Genomic DNA, 19800 nt, shown 5'->3' with positions numbered 1-19800 from the left:
CTAAAACATAGCAAGAGTCACCTTTACTCCAGTACCAAACAAGTTCCTCATCTCTATCTGAGACCACCTCAGCCTGGATTTCATGTCCATATCGTTATCAGAATTTTGGTCAAAGCCATTTAACAAGTCTCTAGGAAGTTCCAAACTTTCCCACATTTTCCTGTCTTCTGATCCCTCCGAACGGTTCCAACCTCTGCCTGTTACCCAGTTCCAAAGTTGCTTCCACATTTTCGGGTATTTACAGCAGTGCCCCACTCTACTGGTATCAATTTACAGTATTAGTTCATTTTCACAGTGCTGATAAAGACATAACCAAGACTGGGTAATTATAAAGAAAAAGAGGTTTACTGAACTCAAAGTTCCACATGGCTGGGGAGGCCTCACAATCATGACAGAAAGGCACGTCTTACACGGCGGCAGACAAGAGAGAATGAGAGCCAAGCGAAAGCGGAAACCCCTTAAAAAGCATCAGATCTCATGAGACCTATTCGCTACTACCAGAACAGTATGGTGGAAACTGCTCCCATATTTCAATTATCTCCCACTGGGTCCTTCCCACAACACATGGCAATTATGGGAGCTACAATTCAAGCTGAGTTTTAGGTGGGGACACAGCCAAAGCATATCAGGTGGGGAAAGGGCTGCATTCTTTAGGGGGTAGGGGACTGGTTTTGCTACAAGAGCTGTTGATAGAAGCTAAAGTTCACCCTGTTTCCCACTTACCCTCTCTGGCATGCCACTTTTCTCCAGACTCAGCTGCAAAGTCAGAAAAAACTCACTCCGACTGAGGTTGCTCTTCTTAGAAAGTGAAATGGCTGGCGTGGTGGCTTATGCCTGTAATCCCAACAATTCGGGAGGCCAAGGTGGGTGGATCACGAGGTCAGGAGTTTGAGACCAGCCTGGCCAACATGGTGAAACCCCATCTATTAAAAAATACAAAAAGCCAGGCATAGTGATGCACGCCTGTAATCTCAGCTACTCAGGAGGCTGAGGCAGGAGAATCGCTTGAACCTAGGATGGGGAGGTTGCAGTCAGCTGAGATTGTGCCACTGCACTCCAACCTGGGTGACAGAGCAAGACTCCATCTTGGGGGAAAAAAAGAGAGAAAGAAAATGGCTGAGATGAAAGACCTTCCCATCTGTTTATTGGTAGTTGTCAGCATGCGCATATAGCCTGTGTTCAGAAGCACAGACCATCAGAATAAGAACATCACTCCCGCCGGGCGCGGTGGCTCACGCCTGTAATCCTGGCACTTTGGGAGGCTGAGACGGGCGGATCACTAGGTCAGGAGATCGAGACCATCCTGGCTAACACGGTGAAACCCCGTCTCTACTAGAAAAATACAAAAAACTAGCTGGGCGAGGTGGCGGGCGCCTGTAGTCCCAGCTACTCAGCAAGCTGAGGCAGGAGAATGGCGTGAACCCGGGAGGCAGAGCTTGCAGTGAGCTGAGATCCGGCCACTGCACTACAGCCTGGGCGACAGAGCCAGACTTTGTCTCAAAAAAAAAAAAAAAAAAAGAACATCACTCCCTTCTAGACCACACCCCAGGCACATGTGCAGGGAGTGAGGAATCTTAAAAGGGCTATTTATTTCCTACTAGAGTCCCAGGGAAACCACCTGGGAGGAGGCTGGCTCAGCAGTCAGAGCCTCAGATTTGCTCCATGCTCCCCCTCCAGTTTATCCAGCTTCAGAAAGGTTGTGTTCATTTCATAGATCAGGGACCCATGATTTGTGTCTCTTTCTTTCTCTCTCTCCCCCCTTCCCCCACAAACACACACACACACACACACACTTGAGTTAAGGCACAAAGTCTGGCCTGCATGGCCCTGCAAGTCTGTTTCCATCAGGCACATCTGGCCCAGGGCTGAGGCCATGTATGTACACAAATGGGTGAGTGCAGTGTTAGAAGTCTCTTCACAAATAAGGAACATGATGATGGCTCTGTGCTAAGCCCAGTCCTCCTGTTCCCTGGGAGGGGATCTCTTGCCTCCTTGTCAGTTAGCCAAACACCTTCTCCCCAGATGGACTGGGACCAAATCAGCCACAGTTCAGGTGAGTGCTGGGGACTCAGGGCCTGGCTTCTAACACTAAGAAAGCACACTTTCTAAGTGTGGTGGGGGCTATTTGGGGACCTTAAATAAGATCAAGTCCCCATTTCAGATGGAAAAAGATGGCCACCAAAGGAAGGATGGAGAGGTTTCTCTTTGTGCTTTGAAACCTCAAGCATGTATAACAGGAACAGAGCTGACGTTTTTCCTCTAAGCTCTCTGGCTTCCACCCCAGGGAAGAGGTTTCTGCAGACTGGTGTGAGTGTGGGGGTGGAAAGGGCACAGTCAGGACTGTGCGTTGGAGCAGGAGATTGCTTCAGTGCCCCCTCCCCAGACCCCACCCTCAGCAGCTGTTTCCAGCACATTTAGGTCAACAACCACTTAATGGGTGGCATAGAGGTGGAGGTTCCTGGGAGCACATGGTGCGGGTGTGAGGGAGGGTTCGAGGTCTGCATGAAGGCTGGGAGCTGTGCGGTTACTGGGCCCTGGGCTGGGTCAGGATGCCCAGGTAAAGTAGGCGATCTCATCCAGGTCGACCGGGTAATCGGTGAGCAGCACCGGCGTCTTGTCGAAAAGCTCACCCTTGTAGCTGCGCCACTTGCCGGCGGGCAAATAGACGTCACGCTCCTGCTTGCCCGGCTCCAGCACCGGGGCCACAAGCAGCGTGTCCCCAATAAGGAACTGAGAGTCTATGCGGTGAGCTGTCTCATCGCCGGGCGCAATCCACCAAAGGGGGCGCACGATGGGGTCACCCGTGTCGGTGACCTCGCCCGCCAGCTCAAGCAACAGCGGCGCCACAAGCGAGGCCCGCAGGGCGGCGAACTTCTGCGCGATGGCCACCACTTCCGCGTCGTAGCGCCAGGGCGGGATAGAGAACTGCATGGCTGGCATAAAAGCGGCCACTTCCAGCCAGCGAATGTACAGCTCGCGCTCGGGCACATCGCTGCCGGCTGTACGCTGGGGCACGGCGTTGCCGCCCACCATATCGGGTAGGATGAATGGGTAGCCCAGCATGCTGACGGTGAGCACCGCAGGGATGAGTGAGCGCAGCCCCAGGTCGTAGCCCCACACAGAGTCGCGATCAACCAGGCGAAAGAAGCAGGAGATGTTCTGTGACTGGTAGCCCACGCGCACCTCTGCCAGCGAGAAGAAGGGTAGCGCCATCTCAGTGTAGCGCCGGCTCCAGACGCTGGGGTCCGGTAGCGGCCGGTAGGTGCTGAAGTCCCGCGGCAGGTAGCTGACCTCACCCGCGTCGAACTTGAAGGAAGCCACGGAGTAGCGAGAGCGCAGCCTCCGCAGGTGTCCCTGGAACCAGTCGCGGGCTTTTGGGTGCGTGAAGTCGAGCACCGCGCCGATGCCGTTCCACCAGCGCACCAGCGCGGGTAACCGGCCCGTGGGTTCGCGCACGAACAGCTCGCGCTCCACGCCCTCGCCGAAGCGCGACGAGTTGTAGTTGACAAACGGGTGTACCCAGAGCGTGACACGGAAGCCGGCGTCGCGCAGGCGGCGGAACATGTCACTGACGTTCGGGAATTTGACCTCGTCGAAGTCGAAGTCGCCATAAGCAGGTGTGTACATGTCGTCGATTTCCAGGTGGCTGCTGTTGAAGTGGTGCTGGCGGATCTGTTGGGCAAAACGCAGCACCTTGTCCTCATCCACGGCGCGCCCGTACAGCGCCCACGTGGACCAAATGGGGTCTCGGAAGGCCTCGGGTGCTGGCACCCTCGACGGCTTGTTGAAGTAGCGGCGAACCATGTACTTGTGGATGGAGGTGACGTCCGAGCCCACACACACTCGGTAGCTCAGCTCTGGTGCTGCGGCGCTGCCGGCGGGTGGCTTGTAGGGCGTGTCGTGGTAGCGCGCCTGAAGCCGCAGCGAGCGCTCCGTGCTGTTCCAGCCCAGGTGGAAGGGTACTGAGTCGTTGACTTTGATGGCGGCCGCGCGCGAAGATAGCCAGTAGCGCTCGAGGATGCCCCCAAACGCGGCATCGGAGGAGTAGACATCGCTTGTGACGAACGGCTGGGGCTCCTGCTGGCCTTCCAGGCGGATGGGCCAGTGTTGCGTCCTCATCTCGGCGCCACCATACCAGTGGGCCGCCGCGTCGCCCAAAAACATGGCGTGCTCCACTGCCCGGCCCGGCGCTGCCTCCTCCCAGCGCACACGGTAGCACATCACTGTGTCCTTGGGCCGCACGGTCTGGATGAAGAAGTGCAGCGGCCGCCCATCGGCCGTGAGCGAGCAGCCCAGCAGTGCGCCATCGCGACTGCAGGAGTCGAGGTCCAGCGCGCCGGAACGGAAGGCCAGGCGGAAGACCTGCTCTCCCTTCTGGTTGCGGATGGAGAAGCCGCCAGCGTTGAGGTCCAACAGCTCCGCGCGAAGTCGCTCCGCCTTGCGTAGGGAGACGCTGTAGTAGCACCAGGCAACTACCGCGGCCAGCACAAGCAGCAGCCCCAGAACTGCAGAGCCCAGCAGCGGTTTCAGTTCTTTGGAAGGCTTGGGCTTGGCAGGCGAGAAGTTGTCGGGCAGGAAGGTGTACATAGCTGCGGCTGCGATGGCCTCGGGGTTCTGATGGCCTGCGTAGCAGCCAGACCGGCGGCGGCGGGGGTAGGCCTGGCTCTTCTCCTGAGGATTCTGGAGCATTAGTGGGCTGCTAAGAAAGGAGCAGGCCGTGGGACTATCTGACCGAGCTCATCTCATCCTGCTCTGGAAGGAGGAGAGGGAGATAGAACTGAGCTTTCTCATCCCATGATATTTCCATTTGCTGCTGCAAGCTACGAGGAGGTGTGTACTTTGGAAAGGTGAATACTGGAACCTGAGGGTTTGACGAGTTTCAAAGGTGAGACCTTTACCAGGACAATCTGTGTCTAACCCACCCTTTCTCATGGGTCCTAATGCTTGCCCAAATTAGGAGTCTGTGACTGGGGGGTGGTGCATGCGACTGGGAGATGGCACGCATCCTTATTTTCCCAGTGGAGAAAAGAACCCTGAGAGGGTCAGGAAGCTTTCCAGGATCATGGGATAAGCCAGGCCTCCCTGGATCACACATGGGGCCGTTCGGGCTGAAGGGACGGGGAAGGAGCTAGAGAAGTCCTGCTCTCCTAGAGGTGTGGATGGCTGGGGTGGGAGAGGGTGGATTGTCCAGCCAGCTCCTTGAGATTTTTTTTTTTTTTGAGATGGAGTCTCCCTCTATCACCCAGACTGGAGTGCAGTGGTGTGATCTCAGCTCACTGTAACCTCTGCCTCTTGGGTTCAAGTGATTCTCCTGCCTCAGCCTCCCGAGTAGCTGGGATTAAAGGCACACACCACCACACCCAGCTAATTTTTGTATTTTTATTAGAGACGGGGTTTCCCCATGGTGGTCAGGCTGGCCTCCAACTCATGACCTCAAGTGATCCACTTGCCTCCATAATTGCTGGGATTACAGGCGTTAGCCACCTCGCCTGGTTCCCCTCGAGACTTTTAACAGGATAGTAGGCTAGCTTCCCTGTCCCCAGAGCGGGGAGAGGAGGAAGGAAGGGAGAACAGCTCAAGGATGTGTTTTTATCCTGAGTCAAAAGCCTGATGAAATCTGGAGATTAAAGAAGACACCCAAAGCCAGACTTAGTCCCAGGGCCTGGTTTGGAGGGAGGTAGAGTTGGGTTCAGACATTAGGGCCTGGGGCAGGAGCCTGGCATGGGGGCCAGTTGTTTCTCACATCTGCTTCTCTTTGCCCTCAAACTCACCCTGCTGTCAGCCATCCATCACCAAATCCATTTCCCTGCCTGCCTTCCTGCTCTGCTCCTGGCACCACATCTGTGGGCCAGCTACTTCCTAGCTCTGTTTCACCCACTGTCCTGTTTCTGTCATAGTTTGGGCGCTGTCATTTTCCCCCTGTATTACTGAACGCTTCCCCCAACAGGCCTCTCTGCCTCTAACTTCTTTTTTTTTTTTGAGACAGAGTCTCGCTCTGTCATCCAGGCTGGAGTGCAATGGCGGGATCTCAGCTCACTGCAAGCTCCGCCTCTCGGGTTCGCGCCATTCTCCTGCCTCAGCCTCCCCAGTGGCTGGGACTACAGGCACCCGCCACCTCGCCCGGCTAGTTTTTTGTATTTTTTAGTAGAGACGGGGTTTCACCGTGTTCGCCAGGATGGTCTCGATCTCCTGACCTCATGATCCGCCCATCTCGGCCTCCCCAAGTGCTGGGATTACAGGCTTGAGCCACCGCGCCCGGCCTCTGCCTCTAACTTCTTTCTCACCAGTGCCTTCTGATCACGGCAACCACAGTGATCTTTCTACAGCACTTGTCAAACTATGTCTATCCCTAGCTTCAAGAGCTGCTCATTACTTCCATGATGAAATTTAAAAGTGCTTTGCATTGGAGGCATGATGTGTTCTCAGCTACTGTTCTGATTCCATTTCTAGCCAGGCCTATCTTGTGATTACCAAGCTCATTCCTTCCCCACCCTAAATCCTTTAGGCCACCTGCTTCAGGAGATTTCACCCACCTAGCTTCGGCCAATGCACCTCCTCCACCTACCTGCTCTCCAGGGATCGGACACCTACCACTACCACTAACACATATAAACTCTGACATATACTATATGCTAAACATCCAGATATGAGGCCATGCACGGTCCTCGTGCCTGTAATCCTAGCACTTTGGGAGGCCAAGGAGGGCTGATCGCTTGAGCTCAGGAGTTTGAGACCAGCCTGGGCAACATGGTGAAACCCTGTCTCTACCAAAAATAAAAAAAATAAAAATAGCCAGGCATGGTGTTGCGCACCTGTAGTCCCAGCTACTTGGGGGGCTGAGGTGGGAGGATCACTTGAGCCCAGGAGGTCGAGGCTGCAGTAAGCCGAGATTGTGCCACTGCATTCCAGCCTGGGTGACAAAGCAACAACAACAACAACAACAACAGATGTGGCTGCAGGGAAACACAGGCTCAGGGGAAGAATTGTGTCCTACTCTGCCACTCAAGGCCACTGACCGTTCCTGTCCCAGGCTTCAGAGCAGAGTCCAACAAAGAAATAGGTGCACACCCAGGTGCACACACTTGCATACACACAGCCAGACAGTTGGTTGCCCAACTGCTCCAGCTCAGAGGAAGAGAAAGAGACTGGCAAATAATAATTAGCCTCCTCCCAGATGCCAGTGTCTGTCTCTAAGTCCCCAGGGACTTCCAAGGAGATGCCAGAACTACTCAGGTTTTTCACTTCCCCCATGCAAGAATGTAAGGTGTAGAGCAGAATTTGATCCTACATGTCAATACACAGCTCCTCCCATAGGCACTCCCCACATGGTGCTAGCTCAGGGCCTCATTCTCAGTGCCCTCTGCCCCCAGATGCCTAAGCTTGTCTGGAACAGACTCTTATTCCCTTTCTCTCAGTCTACAACAACTTAGCTTTCCTCCCCATTCCTATATAGATGCAGCTTAGAAAACCCCTCCTGGAAAATGTAGCCAGTGGCCTTTTGCTGATGCCCTCAAGCTGAGCAGAACCCAAAGAAGGCCTTAGGTGGTTCAGATCACACCTGTGAGTTTATATTCATTCATTTAAGATAACCAAAGCCCCATTCTGGGCACCAAGGAAATAAGGAGAGAGGGGGTCAGTATCTGAAGAGGAGAGAGACTTCCTCATCCTCAAAACTTTCATATGAAGTCAGCCTATCTCATGAGCCCTGGAGGCAGGAAGAGGCCACCAAGGTGGATTCAAAAGCCTTTCCAATAGTTAGGTTTTAAGAATCTTAATTGGCCGCGCGCGGTGGCTCAAGCCTGTAATCCCAGCACTTTGGGAGGCTGAGACGGGCGGATCACGAGGTCAGGAGATCGAGACCATCCTGGCTAACACAGTGGAACCCCGTCTCTACTAAAAAATACAAAAAACTAGCCGGGCGAGGTGGTGGGCGCCTGTAGTCCCAGCTACTCGGGAGGCTGAGGCAGGAGAATGGTATAAACCCGGGAGGCGGAGCTTGCAGTGAGCCGAGATCCGGCCACTGCACTCCAGCCTGGGCGACAGAGCGAGACTCCGTCTCAAAAAAAAAAAAAAAAAGAATCTTAATTTTCTGGAATCTGACGTTCTTTGATGAAAGACAGAAGCCCACAGGCCTGGGAACCCACTCGCCCCAGGCACCATGATAGTGTCCCAAATGCCACCATAGCATCCAGTTCTATCAACAATGTGGAACAGCAGACATAGCTACAGTGTCCATTTTACAGATGAGGAAATGTGGCCCAGAGAAAGGAGCTTGTCTGAAGTTAGCCAGGTAGCAAGGCTGCCTGGATCTAAAATCCCAGCTCAGCTCCCCACAGTGTTAAGTTTTAGGAGATGGGAGATAATGATCTGAACTGGCTGCCTGAATGCAGTAGCAGAAGGGAGCCCTGGGGCTGAGCTGGTGGGACCGGCTTCCATCAGATGGACATGGCATGGTGAGGCCTGTCTTTCCAAGGGCTGGTGCTGCTGCTTGCTGCATGCCGACCACGAGAGCCTCTTAGGGGCAGCAGAGAGGGCAATTTTAATGGCATCTGGCACCGGGACTTTGGGGGAGGAAGTCTGTGGTTCCGGTGTTAACAGTGGTGCTAGAGACCTCTAATCTGCTGCCTCCGCCATCTAGTCAACCCAAGGCTAGTGCTAGCAGGTGGAGTCTGCAGGGTGGGCCTCCCTGGGCTCTGCCCGCTGAGCCTTTCCCCACTGGACCCTCAACCTCAGTCTTGGCTGCCACGGCTAGTCTGGTCTAAGGGGGGAGGGCCACGCCCGGCTCAGCTGAGGGGAATCCATTCCAAGTAGAATCGTTAGTTGAACACGTTCCCGGGGGGGATGGAAATATCAAAGGCAACTCGATCCGGCCCATCTCCCTCTCCTGCCCGGCGACGGGATCCGCGGGGATTGAGTGACTGCTTACACAGCCTGGAATACTGCACAGACACCCGAGCACCCCGCCTGAAGGCTATACTGTCCGAGGGGCCGACCGAGGTCAAGGGACCTGTCGCCTGGCGGGAATGCGGCCGTGGAATGGGCCCAGGTGTTCAGGCTCGCTCCACCCATTCATCGGTGGGAGCGAAAGTTCAGGAATGGTGCTCCTTCAGCAGCCCCCCGCCTCCCACAGCCCTCCCGCTGGGCTCACCCATTGCAGTTACAGCCCGGCAGAACCGGGGGTGAAGGAGCTTCCCGCCGATCCCCTGCGCTTGAACCAGAGTGAAGCTGCCACCGCGCCGCGCGGGGCTCTGCCTGGCAGGGTACAGCTGAGCCCCTCCTCGGGCCCCGCCCTGGGGCTCCTCGGCCACGCCCCAGTCATCCAGTCTTGCCTCGGGCCTCAGAGTCCAGCCCTGCCCTTGACGTTCGACCCCTCCTCCCAGGTTATCAGGCGGACCTGAGGCCCCGCCCCTCAGCCCCACCTTCCTGCCACTGCTCTGTGCTCTGCCCCTGGCATTTCGGGCTTGCTCAGTCCTGCGTCCCGAGTCTCCGACTCCCGCCGGCGGGCCCGCCCCTGCTGGGCCAATGCTTAACCACAAGCGGGCTGGGCTGGACCCCAGGCCTGCTGGGACATGTAGTTCTGCAGAAAGGAGCAGCTGCGGAAGGTTGGGGTTCTTGCACCTCTAGGCTAGGTTTGAAATGAGAATGAGAGGGAGAGAGCTGCAGGGTAAAGGAGTAGGGCTGGCCATTGGAATTCCTTTTTTCCTGATTTGGGCAGGTGGAGGCCATATCGGTATAACGCTCTCACAAGCCCTCAGTTTTCCATATGGAAAAGTGGTGGCGGAATTCCGCGATTATCTTAGCGCCCAATTCAGGGTGCTTCCAATCAAGGGCCCCACGGAGGGAGCTGTAGTTCCAACCTGCCGGGAGCCCAAGCTGTCGGTTCCCACCGGACCAAACCAGCGGTGTCCGAGGTCAGGGACTGAGAAGACCGGTTTCTGCTCGGTGTTTTGCAATGTCACTCGCCTCCCCAACCGCCACCCCCAGACTAGTTATTTATAGGGTCCAGCCCCTCCTCCTAAGTTACAGCCTTTAGTTAGAAACGCCCAAGCTGCGGGAAAGTGGGCGTGCCCCGCCATGCCCTTCTCCCCGGGGGCTGGACAAGACTCTGAGGTTTTATTTCTTTTTTATTTTATTTTTATATTTATGTATTTTTGAGTTTCGTTCTTGTTGCCCAGGCTGGAGTGCAATGGCACGATCTCGGCTCACTGTAACCTCCGCCTTCCGGGTTCAAGCAATTCTCCTGCCTCAGCCTCCCAAGTAGCTAGGATTACAGGCACGTGCCACCACACCCAGCTAATTTTGCATTTTTAGTAAAGTTTAGTTTCACCATGTTGATCAGGCTGGTCTCAAACTCCTGACCTCGGGTGATCTACCTGCCTCGGCCTCCCAAAGTGCTGGGATTACAAGCATGGGCCACCACGTCGGGTCGTATTTTATTTTTTTGAGAGAGGGTCTCGCTCTGTCGCCCAGGCTGGAGTGCAGTGGCGTGAACATAGCTCGCTGCAGCCTCAGTGTCCTTGGTTCAAGCTATCCCCTCCTACCTCAGCCTCCTGAGTAACTGGGACCACATGTATGTGCCACCATAGCCTGCTAATTTTTACATTTTTTGTAGAGAAGAGGTCTCCTTATGTTGCCCCAGGCTGTTATCGAATTCCTGGGCTCAAGTGATCCTCCTGCCTCGGCCTCCCACAGTGCTGGGATTACAGGTGTGAGCCACTGGACCCAGCTAGTTTCATATCAATTGATGCAGAAAGGAAAATACTGAAGATCCCAGAGATTTTAGAATGGCCCCTCTCGCTCCCTGAGGGGCAGAGAAACAGGGCTTTGTTTTGCAACTTGAAATTTCGTGGTCATGAGACCCTTCAAAATTATGTTTTCACCGGTTGAACTTGGAATGGGGGACACACCTTTGCAGCAAGGGTGTCTGAGCACAGAGAGGCTTTTGGGAGGCTGTGATAGGGACTCCTGGAAGCAGAGATCAAGAGCTTTGGGTGTAGGGATACGACTTTGACTGCGGAAGGAAGGATCCTGGGTCCTTTGATGAGTGGGAGGACATCTAAGTTTGGGGGCATACTGAAGAAATGTTAGCTGGAGGGTCTTCGTGGGGTGGGAAGTAGATGGCTCCTGCCTGCATTGCAGGGTGGACCCATTCGTTTGGGCTCTGGGATGCTGGGGAGGAGGACAGCAGCTGGATATAGGGCTACTGTTCTGTGTCAGGAGGGCACTTATGGACATACTGAGATGATGGGGTTGGAAGGGCTCAGGGAAGGGTGACTTTGAGAAAAATTGCATCTCAGTTGAAGGGGTTTGGTAGAGGCCCAAGTGACTGGCCCTTCACTTCCAGATTCTGCTGGGTAAGGACACAGGAGGCAGGCTTTGGGGGTGAAGAGTTTATTTATTGCTCTGTCCCCGTGGCCCAGCAAGCCCAGGCTCTACCAGCAACGATAGTCAGGATAGGTCTCAGACACAAACTCAGGATGGATAACATAGTTGTTTCTCTCGGGACCACCAGACTTCTTGAAGTGACTTGTGTCCCATCTACAGGAAGAGATGGGTCAGCCCTTTTGGATCCTCATGTGTCAAAGTGAATATCTGACTCCAGTTTGCAATGCTAACCTTATCCCTACACTTTGCCTATAGCACTGAACTTGGGTTCCAATACTGACCTCCTGACCTTAGGTTCTACTGTTAAGTTGCTGATACCCAATATTTCCTCCTTAACATTGACTTCTTACTCATTACTTCAAGCTCTAAACCCAACGCCTTTGACTGTAAGCCCACTGCCAACCTGTAACCCTTCAATACAGGCCTTCCAGCTCTGTCCTAAGGTCCTCTGTCCTTACCACCTTTGACTGCGCCATGGCACTAGCTCCCCCTGGTGGTATCTGCCTGTCAGTGCACCGCAGCGGGGTGTTCTCATCCCATCTACGAGCCATCCTCCCCCAGCCCCGCCTCACCAAGACTCCAGGGTGCGTGTGCAAATGAGTGTGTGCCCGTTAGACTTACCTAAGGTTCGGATATGGGTAGTATGACGGCGGGGGAGTTGTAACAGCACACTGCATTCCGGGCCGGTGCTCGTAGGGAGGTACACAACTGGAGAAGAAGGAAGCCACGAGCAGGGAAGTGTTGGGCCTTTTGACTCTCATCCCTGACTTAGATCAAGCCCTTGGGCGTCACTTAAAGTGTCCGTCTCAAGGCTCGGAAATCCTCCTCTCCTTTCTCACCCTTCAAACCCCCACTGCAGCACCGACTCGGGAACCCCCCTTGGAAGTCTCCCTCCCGGTAAGGCCTCATTTCTGCCGTTCAGAGAAGAGCGCTGGACCCTGGGGAGGGTCGGGCTCCGGTCGTTGAGGACCTGGAACCACCGGATCCCCGCCACTGGACAGCAATTTCTCCAGCACTAGGATGAGGCATCGTTTCTGAGCTTCCTAGAGGCTGACACTTTCCCACTCCCGTATGGCTTTGAGAGGGGTAAGACTCAGTCTTGCACAATGAATCAGGCTCTCTCGGCCTGGAGAGGGGCGGGGGACCACTATGGACCCCCACTGCACAGCTCTCTGGGCTACCGCGGACAAAGTTCCCCCAGGCTTGGCTGCCGCCGGGTGCAGGACGAATGCCGCGCTGTAGTCTGGGCTCCAGCTGTGCGCTCGGACCCCAGTTTTCTTAGCAATAACACGGGAGAGTGCCTACCTCCGCAGGTGGTGCGGGATCCGAGGAGGCCAGAGCCATTCTGGTAAAGTGGTCACCATTTCCTGGCTCACGTAGCCCCCGCGAATGACCGCACCCACTACCGACAGTGACGGGGGCCCAGCAAGAGAGGACATTTTTCTGAGAACGCAGGGCACTCCACAGGCTAGAACCTGCGTCTCTAGGGCCAGGTGTCCAGGGAAGGGGGCAGGGCCGACGAGATGTGGGAAGAGGATGCCACTGATGTGCAGGGTTTCTTCCTCAAAAAGCCTCCGGCGGGACCTCCAGAGCACATAGAGAGGCCAGGTTGACCTTGAGCCCAGTTTGAGAGGGACAGGGGTCGGGGACTTGGAGTCACCTTCGTGCTGGTTCTCCCGCCTCAGTTGTTAGTTCAGGCCTTGGAGCCCGAGGGCAGGACACGGCGCGGCCTCGAGAGCCTGCAGCGCGGTGCTAGAGCAGGCTGGGGGCCGGCACGGAGGCGGGCCGGGCTGGAAGCGGGCGGGGTTCTGGGGCGGGGCTTGTGTGGGGTGGAGCCCGGCTGAGGCGGGCGGAGCCCTGCGAACCTTACAGTCGGTAGCTCCCGGCACCAAGGCCGCAGGCGGCGGTCGGTGCAGGGCGCCCCGCTGGCGTAGTAGTCCATCCCACGCAGACAGTAGTGGCGGCCCGAGCAAGCACTTTCGTAACCGTGGAAGGGCAAGCGGCCGGGCAGCGGGTCCACGCACCCGCATCGGGGCGTGATCCGCGGCAGCTGCTGGTTCCGCGACAGTGAGTTCAGCATGTTCACCATCACTTCGCGCTCTGCGCCCGCGGATCCCCAGAGCAGGAGACCCCAAGACAGATGCACAGGAATGAGAAGAGTTCGGGTCACAGAGTGAGGCGGAGACAAAAGCAGGGACAGATAGATTCAGGGTTCCACCCTCTCCAGGACCCTCGGCCTCCTACCCATCCTTCAGGTCCCCATCCCGCCCTCCTCCCGGCCTTCCCCTACCCTCCCCACCCGTTCTTTCCAACGCCCCACTACCACTCTTTACCGTAGGCATTGAGCCGCTCCGGCTTAGGAGGGCATTCCAAGGGCATTCCTCGAACTGCTGTCTCCATCCCGGCCTCCTGGAAGTGGCACACATGCTACCTCAAGCTCTGACCTGGCAGAGCTGCTCCCTTTTAGGGGTCCTCCCAGAACACCCAGACCTATCGCCACGCCGCGCCTTCTCCCACCCTTCAGCAGCTCCCCACCTCTCCAGGACTCTGAGTGTTTGCGGCTGTCGCCGGGCAACGCGTTTACGCTGCCTACAGGGGCAGGATGGGGTGGGGAGAGCTGAAGGTGTATGGGGTTTGGCTCCTGGGCCTGTGACAATCCTGTCTCAGCGTTTGCCTTTGATCTTACCCCTCTTTGTCTAGATGACTCTGTTTAGCTGTGTCTGGGTGTCTCTCTAATAGGGGGTTTTCAATATTGCTTGCCCATTCCGTGAAGAACTTGTGAAAGATTCTGATTCTTGAGGAAGTTATAATTCAAAAGGGTTCGTCAACCCAGGGTCAGCCATCAGCCTGCAGTTAAGAGCCCCGACTCTGGTTTTGGGTCCTCTCAGGTGCTCTTGAGTCTGTGGCCATGGCTGGACCTTCTCCTATGTCCTTGGAAGACTCTCCTGTATCTGCACTGCTACTGAGTAGCCTTGGTCTTCCTCCTTCCGTCTGTGCTCACATCACAAAGGAGGAGAAGGTGGAGCAGGGAGATGCAGTGTATCACTGACTCTTGGGCTAGCCCCAGTATCACAGGGGCCAGACTATATGGGGAGGGGCCAGCTGGCAAGCTTCGGAAAAGTAGCATATCATGGAGTGCACACCAGCCATGTCCCTACAGAGCCCAGCCAGGGATTGGGGCCCAGGGCACCCAATCCCCAGAGACTGAGAGCCAGGGGGCCAGCACAGCCCCACTTCTGGGTTCCTTTTTCAACTAAAAATATTCAAAGCCGGCCGGGCGCAGTGGCTTATGCAGGTAATCCCAGCACTTTAGAAGGCTGATGCAGGTGGACCACTTGAGGCCAGGAGTCCAAGACCAGCCTGGCCAACATGGCAACATCGCCAACTCTACTAAAAATACAAAAATTAGCCAGGTGTGATGGCACACGCCTATAATCCCAGCTGCTCGGGAGTCTGAGGCAGCCGAATTGCTTGAACCCAGGAGGCAGAGGTTGCAGTGAGCCAAGATTGTGCCACTGCACTCCAGCCTGGGTGAAAGAGTGAGACTCTATCTAAAAAAAAAAAAAAAAACAAAAACAAACTCTAGTTTCACAGATGGGGAAGAGCCCTGGGGCATTTGTTGGGAAAGCAATGATGACCTAATGGTGAAATATCAGTCACTGTGGTTTGGGAGGTGGTGGGGTATGCGTGTCCCAGTCCCCAGGCATCTGTGCAGGGTGCAGTAGATACCTTAGGCAGCCGAGGAAGGTAGGTGGTATACTTGTTACAGCAGCTGCTGTTGTAAGGTTCCATCCTCCATGTGTTGTTCCGGTCACTGCCCAGGTAGTTTGGGCTGCATTTGTCTGCTGGATAATAGGAGTGGAGATGTCAAATAGTGTTACTTCTTACTCTACTCCAGGATCTGGAATCCCCTACATGTTTCTCTTCCAATTCCCAGCACAAAGCTGACCCTCACAGACTGTCCTCAAGCCAGACCCCAAGCCCAGGCAGGCCTACACTTGTCTTAAACACTGAGATGTAGCCCATGTCCCACCTAAGGCAACCTTCTGAGTTTAGTCTGGATCCACTGTGCCAGCTACTTTTCATCCTGCTACTACCCTTTTTGAATCAGCCAGCCTGGACAAGGGGCCTCTTCCCAATTCCTCCCTCTCTCTTATCTTCTACTCTAGGCCCCAAGGTTTGCCTATTCTGCCTCCTTCAAAATCACTTGAATCTAGCCAGGCAAGGTGGCTCATGCCTGTAATCCTAGCACTTTGGGTCGCCAGGGCAGGAAGATCACTTGAGATCAGGAGTTTGAGATCAGCCTGGCCAACATGGCAGAGGTTTCAGTGAGCCGAGGTTGTGCCACTGCACTCCAGCCTGGGTGATGGATCAAGACTTAGTCTCAATCAATCAATCGATCAATCAATAACTTGAATCTACTCCGTCTTTCAGTACCCCATGATCTCACTTTCATATCTTCTCAGCACCTTAACCAGGAGACAATATAATGGCTTGGTTAATAGATACCTATCTCTGCAGATAGACTGCTTGTGTTTAAATTTCAGTTTTGCCAGTTGTTATCTGTGTGACCTTGACCAAGTTAATTAATTTTGCTGTGTCTCAGTTTCTCCAACTTTAAAATGGGGATGATAGTACTATTTACTTCACAGGGTTGCTGTGAGGTTTAAGTAAGTTAGTATATGTAAGACATTTAGAATGATGCTTGGCACATAAAAAACTATTATGATTATTCTACTATTCTCCTTGCCTCACCTTTGAAATCCTATAATCCAGCCTTGACATAGCAGCTGTGGTACTTTTTCACAAATGAAAATTTGACCAAGACATTCTCCTACTTAAAACCCTACAGGGTTGGTCCCCCTCAGCCCCTAGTCGTCTAAAGCCTGTCCTACAAGGCCCTCCATGATCCAACAGTCTGAAAGAATACATATGTGAGACGGTGTGGAGGAAGCCCTAGCAAAGAGCAGCTGTGTGAGGGGAGGGGTGGAGTGCTGGGATTTGGAGCTCGGGGATGGCGATTTGCACATACTGAAACTGAGGTGTTTGGGGACATCCAGGTCAGGATAACTATAAGCGTATGAAGAAGAGTGGAATTCAGGTGAGATGACAAATCTGGAAATTAGGATTTGAAGCTGTCAGTAATTAAAACCTTGTGTTAAATCAAATGGCCTTGGAGGAGGAGCAAGGGGAGAAGAGGGTGCAGGATAACATCCCGAGGAACCCCATGTTTCCACAGTGGATGCACAGGAAAGGTAGGCATCAGACAAACTGAGGAGGAAGTTGTTTCAAGAAATAGAGTGGGGTCATAGCATGTGTGCTGGAGGATTAACATACAAAACAACAACAACAACAAAACAAGTAGAGAGTGGTCAGAAGAGTGCAATTCATTGGTCTAGGAGGGTAAAGGTCTCAGAGGGTAAAGACTGCAGACTCCTGTGGATTTGGTAATCAGAGCCACGCAAGAGCAATTTATTGTTTCATTGTAGGAGATGCACATTCCCAACTACCATTGGGAATTCTCAGTCCATTCAACAAAGACTTATGAAGCCTGGCGCTGTGCTCGATGGAGGGGCACAGCTGTGAATAAGACCAGATTCATAGCTGTACATTCCTTTCGAATGTACAGCTAGACAGATTATAGACATCCAAGCAAATGAGAAAGACAGTTTCTCATAAGGTATAAGAAAGGGTGAGGAAATAGAGACAGTGAGTATGGACCATGTTTCTGAGAACCTAGGCTGTTGAGGAGAGGAGCAAGAGATAATTTTTAGTTGGGAAGAAACCAGAGAAGGTTCCAGGTTGAGGGAAAGAGGTGTGGTGGGGCAGAGGGATGCAGGAGAGATGGAGGGAGCTGATGGGAGGAGGGTGGCTGGGAAGATGGGAGGAGATGGCATCCAGAATGCACTTGGAGGGATCTGTTTGTGGGAGGTTAATCCTTTCTCCAACTCTCTAAGAATGGGACCCAGTGCCCTTCCAACTTTTTTTTCCCCACAGACAAGAACACCAAAAGACAGGGCCTGGGTCATCTCCTCCAGGGCCAGGGTCAGGTCAGGTGGTTGGGAGTGGAGGGTGGTTAGGGAAGAAATCTAGGTCATGAGTGATGATAAAGTTGACATAGAATCAGGATGGAGGCTGGGCATGTGGCTCAGGCCTGTAATCCCAGCACTTTGGGAGGCCGAGGCAGGTGGATCACCTGAGGTCAGAAGTTTGAGACCAGCCTGGCCAACATGGTGAAACACTGTCTCTACTGAAAATACAAAAACTAGCGGGGCCTGGTGGCACATGCCTGTAGTCCCAGCTACTCAGGAGGCTGAGGTAGGAAAATCACTTGGACCCGGGAGGTGGAAGTGGGTTGCAGTGAGCCGAGATGATCACACCATTGCACCCAGACTGGGCAACAATAGCGAAACTCCGTCTCAAAAAAAAAAAGGAGAGAGAGAATCAGGATGGAGGTCAGGATCCAGGTGGTTGGGTTCAGGTTGGGCGTCATTTTAGGGGTCAGCAAAGGGGAGACCTTACCTTCCTCTTGGGAAAGCCAGTACTTCTCAGGCAAGTAGGAGTGGCCTGATATGGACCCCCTATAAGTGTAGTCCTGTACAGCACATTTGGCCATCTTCTGCAGGGCTTCGGGATCCACATGTCGCTCCATGGTATGAGTCAGACCCTGGGCAAGGGGAGAGGGGAGAAGTGGTTAGGGGCACAGAGACCCCAGCCCTGGGCTCTTGCTGGAACTAGATCCAGCCTCTCTTGAGAAGGTCAGCCCAGGTGGGTCTCCCAACCCCCCTCCCCATGTCAGAGGGATTCCCATGCCAGCCTTGGATCCTCTGCACAGTTCTTTTGTCTGAATTACTCTTTCTTCCTTTCTTTTCATCCAAGCTTGGGGCTTGGAGCCAAGCAGTGGCCTTAAGTCAGAGTAGTTTTCCGACTTTCTCATTTCTGCCATTTTGCGGGGAGCTCATGAAGGTCAGAGCTACATATACCTGTCCTTTTTCTCCTAGACTGTATGCTGCCTGGGAGTAGGGCTGGGTCTCTGTCAATAGTGCATCAGGCCCTGGCACAATCTGTAGTCTCAGAAAAGGGGGCTACCCTGGGAGCTGGCTGCCTTATGTAGGTGTCTTGGACAGTAAAGGCTCTCTGGGAATCTGGCATCTTAAAGAAAATGAAGGACAGTGCTGGAGGGGCACCTACTTTAAAATGTAATTCCCGGCTGGGCGTAGTGGCTCACACCTGTAATCCTAGCCTTTGGGAGGCCAAGGCGGGCGGATCATGAGGTCAAGACATAGAGACTATCCTGGCCAACATGGTGAAACTCTGTCTCTACTAAAAATACAAAAATTAGCTGGGTGTGGTGGTGAGCTCCTGGACTCAAGGGATCTTCCCATCTTGGCTTCCCAAAATGCTGGGATTACAGGCATGAACCACCACACCTCGCCCTTCTCTTGGCCAAGGCTGAGACCTGGTTGCTCCCAGTGCTCCAACCATCCTGAAAACCTCTCTGCTTAGGGGCTTCTGGGATCAACTGTGCCCAGCTGACATTGTTCTGTGAGCAGATCCTGCACAGTCACACTTCTATGTGGGTGGAGGGCAGAATATGGCAGATGTGGGTGCATGGGTCCTGTGACTCAGCATTTCTCTGAGCTTTACACACACACACACACACATACACGTACACACGGCCCTGTGTACCCAGATACACCCATAGATGCACATATAGATGAATATTCATACATACACACTCAGATATACCCACTTACACACTAAACACACATACACACACAAAAACAAAACAGTCATTTAGAAGAATTCATAGACATCATCAATTTTTCTATTAGATGCTTTCCTCACATGTTTCCTCTTTGTCTGCTCCTGTTGATAAGTAGCAGATTATAAAAGCTTATTGAAGGCTTTGAGCTGTGTGTGGGCTTTGTCCACCATCAGCATCACTGTAGGATGATCTCGTTGGACAATGTTTTGCAAACTCTAATGTCAATATCTGTAGGTCTTTCCTCTTGGCTGATGAGATTCTTCAGAAAAGACTCCTTCAACCTTTGGCCTGAGGTTAATGACTAAGCTGCCAGTGTTCTGAGAATCTAGTGCTGAAGATTGCGCTGGGGATTTTAGCATTTAATATATGGAGGTTCACTTGTTTTCAAAATGGTATCCTGTCCTCAATTGATATCCCCAGTCCTGAGGTCCTTGCCAAAAATTAGTCTCCTGACTTTAGCAGAGACAGGGGTGGGCAGTTACCCTGTGGCATGAAATAGAAGGGGTAATTAGGGGGTTTAATTGCTTTTTTTTTTTAGATGGAGTTTCGCTCTTCTCACCCAGGCTGGAGTGCAATGGCGCCATCTTGGCTCACTGCAACCTCTGCCTCCCGGGTTCAAGTGATTCTCCTGCCTCAGCCTCCCAAGT

At 53.7% G+C, this 19800-nt stretch overlaps 2 protein-coding genes across 4 annotated transcripts in view; both read right to left on the bottom strand.

Moving 5' to 3' along the window:
• Positions 1-1695: 1695 nt before the first annotated feature.
• On the bottom strand, positions 1696-9254 carry KIAA1161 (KIAA1161 ortholog). Its single transcript, XM_011950547.1, has 2 exons — positions 9149-9254; positions 1696-4752 (listed from the first exon to the last, which is right to left on the bottom strand). Exon 2 carries the CDS (start codon positions 4687-4689, stop codon positions 2545-2547), a length of 2145 nt encoding a protein of 714 aa, XP_011805937.1. The 5' UTR covers positions 4690-4752; positions 9149-9254; the 3' UTR covers positions 1696-2544.
• A 2121-nt stretch (positions 9255-11375) lies between these two features.
• Positions 11376-19800, bottom strand: part of LOC105517821 (chromosome unknown open reading frame, human C9orf24) — a 17852-nt gene continuing 9427 nt past the window's right edge. The window contains exons 2-7 of one of the 3 annotated variants that reach the window (XM_011950544.1): positions 17908-18052; positions 15115-15230; positions 13719-13794; positions 13256-13485; positions 12007-12093; positions 11376-11538 (exon numbers count right to left, since the gene is read on the bottom strand). In XM_011950544.1, coding sequence (XP_011805934.1) covers positions 12007-12093; positions 13256-13485; positions 13719-13794; positions 15115-15230; positions 17908-18052 — 654 coding nt within the window. In that variant the 3' untranslated portion in view covers positions 11376-11538. Of the gene's footprint in view, positions 11539-12006; positions 12094-13250; positions 13486-13718; positions 13795-13875; positions 13952-15114; positions 15231-17907; positions 18053-19800 lie in introns of those variants that run through there. The other 2 variants (XM_011950543.1, XM_011950545.1) reach the window with 2 other exon arrangements.

Source organism: Colobus angolensis, unplaced genomic scaffold, assembly GCF_000951035.1.
Source record: "Colobus angolensis palliatus isolate OR3802 unplaced genomic scaffold, Cang.pa_1.0 Scaffold308, whole genome shotgun sequence".
NCBI lineage: Eukaryota > Metazoa > Chordata > Mammalia > Primates > Cercopithecidae > Colobus > Colobus angolensis.
Note: the sequence above shows the minus strand (reverse complement) of the source record. Positions and strands in the feature narration are given on the sequence as shown.

Bases quoted from the DNA above. Each gene is read 5' to 3' on its own strand.
- KIAA1161 (XM_011950547.1), bottom strand. From the start codon at position 4,689: ATGCTCCAGAATCCTCAGGAGAAGAGCCAGGCCTACCCCCGCCGCCGC.